At 48.5% G+C, this 8,001-nt stretch overlaps 1 protein-coding gene across 1 annotated transcript; it reads left to right on the top strand.

Annotated features, from left to right (window-relative positions):
* Positions 1-2,161: 2,161 nt before the first annotated feature.
* On the top strand, positions 2,162-7,661 carry LOC104508672 (regucalcin-like). Its single transcript, XM_010150380.1, has 6 exons — positions 2,162-2,327; positions 2,763-2,945; positions 3,754-3,969; positions 5,433-5,564; positions 6,236-6,390; positions 7,611-7,661. The coding sequence occupies exons 1-6, from the start codon at positions 2,162-2,164 to the stop codon at positions 7,659-7,661; spliced, it is 903 nt and encodes a 300-aa protein (XP_010148682.1).
* Positions 7,662-8,001: the final 340 nt, after the last annotated feature.

Below are 8,001 nucleotides of genomic sequence, written 5' to 3'. Positions count from 1 at the left end.
AGGTCCCAGGTACGGCAGCCACATGACACAAGACTTGAACCCAAAAGGAACTCACTCCTCTGGCTTGAGCATGGCTTAACAGGTTTTAGGAGGTTTCGCTGGCATCTCGCTGCGTTACGTATCCTCATTTATGCTTTCGACTGACGCTGTTGGCCTGCGCCTTTCTATGCTGAAGCAAGCCGCTGCCCGGCCTCTCGCAGCCATTGTTTTTGGAAGGGAGAAGGATATATTTGATAAAATGGGTCCTCTGAACCTTACTTTTGCTGCATGACTCCTTGCCATGCAACAAGCCTACAGCCGGGAAGTGGGGAAGATCCCGGATCCCCAGCCCTGGAGTTTCTACTTGGGGTGATTACTGGCTCGTCCCACATACTTTGAAGCGCATTAGTGCTAATTAATTATCTGTAGAGCTTATCACCAGCTCACCTACTAGGAAACAATGCCCGCTCGAAGACAGTAATCTGTAGGAATAGTGTTATGTCAGGGGCTGGCTGCCTCCCAAGAAATATCCCATCTGTGGAAAAAAGGTGCTGAGGCTGGCGGCGGGCGTCGCGGCGGCGGCAGCTCCATTAGCGGTGACGGAGGCAGCGAGCAGGCCCCTTTCTGTTGTAAGAGCTGAACTGTGGAGCCTGTTGCTCACAGCCCACACCCCAGCAGGGGCAGGGCAGGCCCAGGGGCTGAGCTGCCCGTTTTGGAGGGCATTGAGGGGCTCAACGCAAAAGGTTGGGCACCCTGGGACAGGGTGGTGGCTGAGTGGCTGGTGTCCTTGCAGGCACCCTGCTGCAACCGGGATGGAGGGAGCAGCCGGAGCATTAACACCCTATGGCAGGAGCAGGCGCTCGGGGTGGGAGCTTCATAGGCGACTTGGCCCCTGAAGCTGGGGTAATTACACCCCGCAGCCCGGCACAGGGTGAAATCTGAAGTCTGCGGCAGGGGTTGGAGCCCTGGCTGGGGTGGTGAGGGGGCTGATGGAGATGAAACGCTTGGAGGGAACACAAAGCAGCAGGATTTCAAAGGCAGGAGCCTTCCTGGGTGTTTGCATATTCACACTGACTCTGTGGAAACAGGCGCTTGGTCTGCAGTGGCCTTGCTGGCAAACTGCAGTTGGTGTAAGGGGGACGTACGCATCTTGGCTTGTATCAAAAACTGCGTGGCCAGCAGGTCCAGGGATGTGATTCTCCCCCTGTACTCGGCACTGGTGAGGCCGCACCTCGAGTACTGTGTTCAGTTTTGGGCCCCTCACTACAAGAAAGACATTGAGGTCCTTGAGCGTGTCCAGAGAAGGGCCACAAAACTGGTGAAGGGTCTGGAGAATATGTCTTATGAGGAGCGACTGAGGGAACTGGGCTTGTTTAGCCTTGAGAAGAGGAGGCTGAGAGGAGACCTGATCACTGCCTACAACTACCTGAAAGGAGGTTGTGGAGAAGTGGGTGTTGGTCTCTTCTCCCTAATGACAGATGATCGGACGAGGGGGGATGGACTCAAGCTGCGCCAGGGGAGGTTTAGATTGGACGTAAGGAAGAAGTTCTTCACCGAAAGGGTTATCACGCACTGGAACAGGCTGCCCAGGGAGGTGGTGGAGTCACCATCCCTGGATGTGTTTAACAGGCGGGTGGATGAGGGGCTGAGAGATATGGTTTAGTGGTGGACAGATACGGTTGGACTGGATGATCTCTAAGGGCTTTTTCAACCTAGTGATTCTATGATCTTCCTACTGAGGGAGTCAATGCCTCTGCGTTTATAAGGCAGAGCCTTGTTTTTCCACAAAAAAGGCTTCTCACCCATCCATACTGCTGCCCACCAGTCCTTCCCCATGGTCTGGGGGTCCCCATGGGATCACCAACCCCAGCTGACAGCATGGTCCCAGCTTGGGACCGTGTCCCCAGCACTTCCTTGCCTGGAGGCAGGTGCCTCAGCAGCAGCTCTGGTTTAAAGTCCCCCACCTAGGAAAGACTTGCTAAGGAGAAACCTTGGTGCCTCGAGCTCAGTTCCAGCCACAAGGCCATGGAAATGTCACAGGAACCTCCTAAATTACTCTGTCGTGTGAGATTTGAAGGGCTTTGCCACTTAGAAACTCTGCTTTTAAGCATCATAGCTGTGAAAAATTCAAGCAACAAGAACTTTTCATTAAATCTATTAATGACCCTCTTCCCTTCAGACCATGTCCTCTTCCATCAGAATTGAATCTGTCGTGAAGGAGAAGACCAGGATGGGAGAGTGCCCGGTTTGGGAAGAAAGGGAGAATGCACTCGTCTATGTAGACATTAACTCACAAAAAGTTTGCCGCTGGAGCCCACTCACCAACGAGGTGCAGAGCGTGTCCGTGGGTAAGGATCTGTACTCACTGCTGTGTGCTGGGCCTCTTCTCCTTTACAAGGGCCTGTAGTGACAGGACAAGGGGGGATGGGTTTAAATTGAAAGTGGGGAGATTTAGATTGGATATCAGGAAAAAATTCTTCCCAGAGAGGGTGGTGAGGCACTGGCACAGGGGTCCCAGAGAAGCTGTGGATGCCCCATCCCTGGAAGTGCTCAAGGCCAGGCTGGATGAGGCTTTGAGCAACCTGGTCTAGTGGAAGGTGTCCCTGCCCATGGCAGGGGGGTTGGAACCAGATGATCTGTAAAGTCCCTTCCAACCCAAATCGTTCTGTGATTCTATGATTCTCTGTCCCAGTCAACCCCAGACGCCAGGCAAGGTGGGGAGGGGTAGGGCTGACTGATGGCCCTGGAGCCACTCGCCATCTCCCACTCCCTCTCACCCGCAGATGCCCGCGTCGGCTCGGTGGCATTGCGGCAGTGTGGGGGCTACGTCATCGCCCTGGGGACCAGGTTCGCCTTTCTGGACTGGGACACACGGGCGGTCACCACCATCCTCGAGCTCGAGCAGGATAAACCTAACAACAGGTTCAATGATGGAAAAGTGGATCCAAAGGGGAGATTTTTTGCTGGTAAGTTCCTGGCATAAATTTCTCCTGGAGCAAAGAGGAACTCGTTACAGTGTATTTCACATAATGCATTTTCTTCCGCGTTCTCTATTCCTCTGTTGAATTCCCCACAAAAACACCGTCGCAAGCATAAGCTGTCTTGTAAATGCTCTGTTGGGCGATTACCGCCCAACAGAGGAGGATAAGGGACCCCGCGTCCTCTGACCTGAATAAAGACAGGGACAGCCCTTGTCAACAGCCTGTCAGGAAGGCTCCCCTTCTACTTGGTGGATGGTGTTTTTCAAACATCTGCCTGCACAGGAGGTGAAAAGCTCATGAAGGGCTCATGCAGGCGGGAAGGTTTCTGAGGCATAAATTCATTAAGAAGAGATCTCGCTTCTGCGGTGTTGTCCACTTGCTTCTGAGATAACCATGATTTACAGCACTTGTATCCTAAGGTCACAGCCCGTTCAAATGATAAAAGCAGCCTACAAAGAGCGACCACAAAAAGAGCAGGTGATGCTTGCCCGCATCTCAGCTTTTGCCATTAGTAAAACCTCACCTCCTGGTGTGTTGTGGTGCTCCTTTGGATCTTTGGTGTCTCTGACTTAAACCTCAGAGCAATGCAGCAACTTGTCCTTGGTCGCCCAGCATCACCTCCCCGGGAGGCAGCTCCTCCTGACTGGCTCCTTTTCCTCCTCCTCCTCAATCTGATGGGACCTGGTTAGTCCCTTTCTCCCTAGGACCCCTTAGTAACAATTAGAGGAGTACTTTGATCAAGCACAAGGCCCAAGCTTCTACTTTCTAACCTGGGCTCCCATTTCCATTTCAGGTACGATGGCTGAAGAGACGTCGCCGGGAGTGCGAGCAAGGCGGCAAGGCGCTCTCTATACCCTCTTCCCTGACCATTCGGTAATAAAACAGTTAGACCAGGTGGACATCTCCAATGGTCTGGATTGGTCCCTGGACCACAGGACCTTCTTTCACATCAACAGCCTGGCATACGCCGTGCATGCCTTCAGCTACGATGTGCACACTGGAAAGATCGGTACAGATGCTTTTCTAATTTGGTGACAAGTAGTGCGATTACTCTTTCTGCAGCAAGACCTGGGCGTATAGTATGCAGTGATTTATCTGACAGATCTCCTATCTCCTGGTTACAGCTTGTCAGCAGGCTGATGGTGACTTTTCTCAGGTTCAGTTACAAACCAGGTGTATTTGGCGAACAAAAATTTGACAGTCCTTCACCTCACCTTCGTCTGGATCGATGGTTTACATTTAGACGGGTTCAGGGAGTTGCAGGGAAGAAGCCATGTATACTGCAGAGTGAGAATGAACTGATAGGATGCTATTTATTCTTGAGTGCCACCTACTGGAATGCTTCGACTGTACTAGCTCCCTCGATACAAATACAGACTCTGCATGCATATCACAGAAACGTATTTAAAAAGTTACCATTGTGAGTGAATCTTCCCGATTCTGATATTAAAATTGCCTTCAGTTGTTTAGCAAACTTCACTTAAATTCATTTTCTAGACGTTTTTTATTATAATTTCTGGAAAAAGGAAATTTAAGTGCGAGCAAAATGGATGTAACCTGATTGCAAAACTCTGTGAAATACTTTTGTACTGTATCAACCCCTTACACTCCATGGGAATTTAAATGGCTGAGCTGCCTTTGTGCTCTGATCAGTGTGGACTTAGTGTAATCATGGGTGAAAATATATTACAGCTACTCAGGTTTCATTTTGCTGAGAAAATCTATTTCTACAGGTTGTAGGAGATAAGATCTCTAAAGAAGATTTAATGCTATTTTCACTCCCCCAGATACAAAAAAAATAATGATTTTGAGTTTCCTGGCTTTGGCTTCATGCTGGTGACTGTCTCTTATTGGGTGGTGTGATGGCCCTAAGGCGCTGGGTCAGAGGAGGCAGACTGCTGCCCATGAGCACCGCTCCGTGGTCTGTGCAATGTGCCCACTGGTCTGTCTGTGCCGCAGCCTAGACCTCTAGCACTTGGTGTCCAGAAGCCTGGTAGCTTGATTGGCCATTAAAATAAGTCAAGTTCTTGATCTTTACCCATGAAAGATGGTTTATTACCAACATTTAAATTCAAGTCATTACTTATGTGATGTATTGCTCATAAAAAGACATCCAGGCTGCCATGAGCCACGAAAGGCTAGGAAAGGTTACTGTGCTTGCGGCAGCTGTGGTATGGTGGTCAGCTAGTGGGTTCACAAGAGGGACAGAGGCATTTTGTTCTCTTCCTTGGTAAAATAATAGGAGCCTTAATTCAGTACAATCCCAAACCGCAATGGCTCTACTTGGGGTTGTTTCTAAGTTAGGCTTTTGACACATCCGCTAAATGCACGTGTAATACAAATTTTGCAGCATGTCTCTGTCACAGAAAAATGAGCATACCTGTTTCCAAGAGCATGGAGGATGTTAGACTGGGATCTGTTACAGAACTGGTACCAGCCCACGTAACACCAGCTTCGTAACTCTCCCTGCAGCCTGCCCCAAACTTTTGTACCATCTGGAAAAGGAGGAGCAAATGCCTGATGGGATGTGCATCGATGCGGAAGGGAAGCTCTGGGTGGCCTGTATCGATGGCGGGAGAGTCATTCGTGTAGACCCAGAGACAGGTAAGGCCTCCACCAGCACCTGCATGCTGAGGGTCACCCACGTGCCACAGGCGCGCGAGGAAAGGCAGCCAGGAGGGATGGTTTGAAGGTGAGATAAGGTGTTGTCTATTGCTTGTCTCTGCCCCATGGGTTGCCATCAGCGTCGCTGGTCTAGGCCTGGATCATGTGGAGAGTGCTGCTCCCTGTGCTGCCTCCCCATGTCGAGTACCCCTGTTCCCATGGTATGCTGATGCAGCACACCCACTGCTTTAATATGCCACTTTAAAAAATAAAAAAAAAGGCACTGCATATCTGTTGTGAGAAACACGATATTATTGCAATTAAAAAAGAAAAAGTCAGCGTTGAAATGTTTAACTGGGAGTTGCTGTTATGGAGTGACTGCCACCCCAGGGCCAGGTGTCTGTGCCCTTCCTGGCTTCAAGTACTTCATTGTTTCATTTTGAGAGAAGGAAACAAAGCCTCGCAGGCATAGGGCAGAGGCTGAGAAATAGTTGGAGATGAAAGAATTTTGTATCCCCACAAACGTCCTTTAGGATACGGCCTGCCTGAAGGGGATATGCCTTCTGAGTAAATGCCACAGCTGCATCGTGTGCACTAATAGCACATTCACACGCACATGCTTCCTAGAAAATGGACATAAGGAAGCAATACTAATTTTTTCCCCCCCCGAGGAAAAAGAATCCAAACTGTGAGGCTGCCTACTCCAAGGATCACCTCTTGCTGCTTTGGTGGAAAAGACTACTCGGAAATGTACGTGACTTCTGCCTACGATGGGCTGGATGAGGCCACCTTAGCCAAGGAACCTCACGCAGGAGAGATATTCAAGGTGAGCAGATTTTATTTCCTTCTACGGGTCAGCCCTGCCAGGCCTTGTGCTTGCAGAGGAAGGTGCTCCCCAGCTGCCCTGGCTCAGCCCACTCGCCTGATGTCCTGGTCCAGATATGTTGCTCATCCCCTGGCTGGGCACAGCTGCTTTTACATGGCTGCTCATGCATTTGGAAGGCACATGTGGAGAAATTTCTCATAATAGTGTTGATATGTTGGTTAGCTGAAGTCAGTATCCAGCTGGGACCCGAAGGCAGCTGGTGGATCTGGGTCGGCCCTCTATAACATATTCTGTAATACACTGTAAAAAATTGGGTCTTGCTCCTATATCTTACTATACTTTCATCAGTTTTTGAAATTTTGCTCCCTTAATTCTAGTTTCTTAATGGTACCAGAGTATCTATTTACAATGCAGATTGCTCCCTTAGCAATGAAATGCTTGAATTCACCAGGGCAAAACTTTGCAACCCAATCCCAAAACTTTTGGGTTTTTTTTCTTAGTCCATTAAAAGTGGGTGCTATGTTTTGAGTGAGTAATAATCTACATCTTTGTCCATGGCTCTTGAATTGAAAACTTGTTTCTCTTTTCATTTTTCAGTCCATTAGAAAAAACTACAGCAGGAAAATAAAATGCAGTTCTGAAACAGCAATTGCTATCATTCTCTGAAAGCTGACCATAGCATGAAAGGGAAGGGTTGTGAATGAGGGGAAATGGAATAAATCAAACTATATTATTAGTTTGACAATAGGATGAAGACATGTTCCAGGAGGGATGGGGATCTAATCTGGGATCTGGGACCTTCCAGTTGAAAACGGTACTTGCAACAGCTTTCCCATGGCTGAGAACTGATGGATTTCTCAAGCAGCGGAGTTCAGGAGCCCACAGGAGATTTAAATACTAAAAGATAACTTTGAGCCTTGCTTTTTTAATCTCTCTTCCTCAGTTCTCCAGTTCTAGAAGGGAATGGGTATTTTCCAAACTCACATTTGTCTTGCATGGGCAAAGCACATTAAAAGTTGCTATGACCTGTTTGGTTAATACAGAGGTAAGGACCACATGAAAGGGCTACAGAAAATGTGTAAGCTCTGAAGAACTGCATGTAATGGCTCTCCTTGGGCTCCTCCTGAAGTAGGGGTAGGTTGCTATGGTATTTGCTGTACAACATTTGAATGTTGTACTCAGTTGGAGATTTATCTTTTTCCTTTCTTTTATTTTAACAGATAACAGGCCTGGGTGTGAAGGGGATCCCACAGAATTTCTATGCTGCTTGAGCACAGCCGCTATGTAACAAAGAAGAAATGCTTGCATCTTGTGGGAATTCTGACAAGGAGAAGTCTAATGAACTGCAGATTTTAACTGTGTGAGGATTTCTAAATCCACGTTTAAGAGCGTGCTTGTTTGGAATTGAAGATACTCCCTGTTCTGCAGGACCGTGGCGTCATGTAATAGGTAAAGTGAATCTGTGTTACACTTTGGTTGCTTTTGTGACTTTCCATAAATCTCTTCAAGCATGGGCTTAGTTTTGTTGAACTTTCTGATGACCAGCTCTGGATTTTCCAGTCTGTCATTCTTGAAGCAGAATCTGACTCCTGGTTTATCTTTTCATGTTAC

The sequence above is a fragment of the Eurypyga helias genome, unplaced genomic scaffold (genome assembly GCF_000690775.1).
Source record: "Eurypyga helias isolate BGI_N326 unplaced genomic scaffold, ASM69077v1 scaffold38474, whole genome shotgun sequence".
NCBI classification, from domain to species: domain Eukaryota; kingdom Metazoa; phylum Chordata; class Aves; order Eurypygiformes; family Eurypygidae; genus Eurypyga; species Eurypyga helias.
Note: the sequence above shows the minus strand (reverse complement) of the source record. Positions and strands in the feature narration are given on the sequence as shown.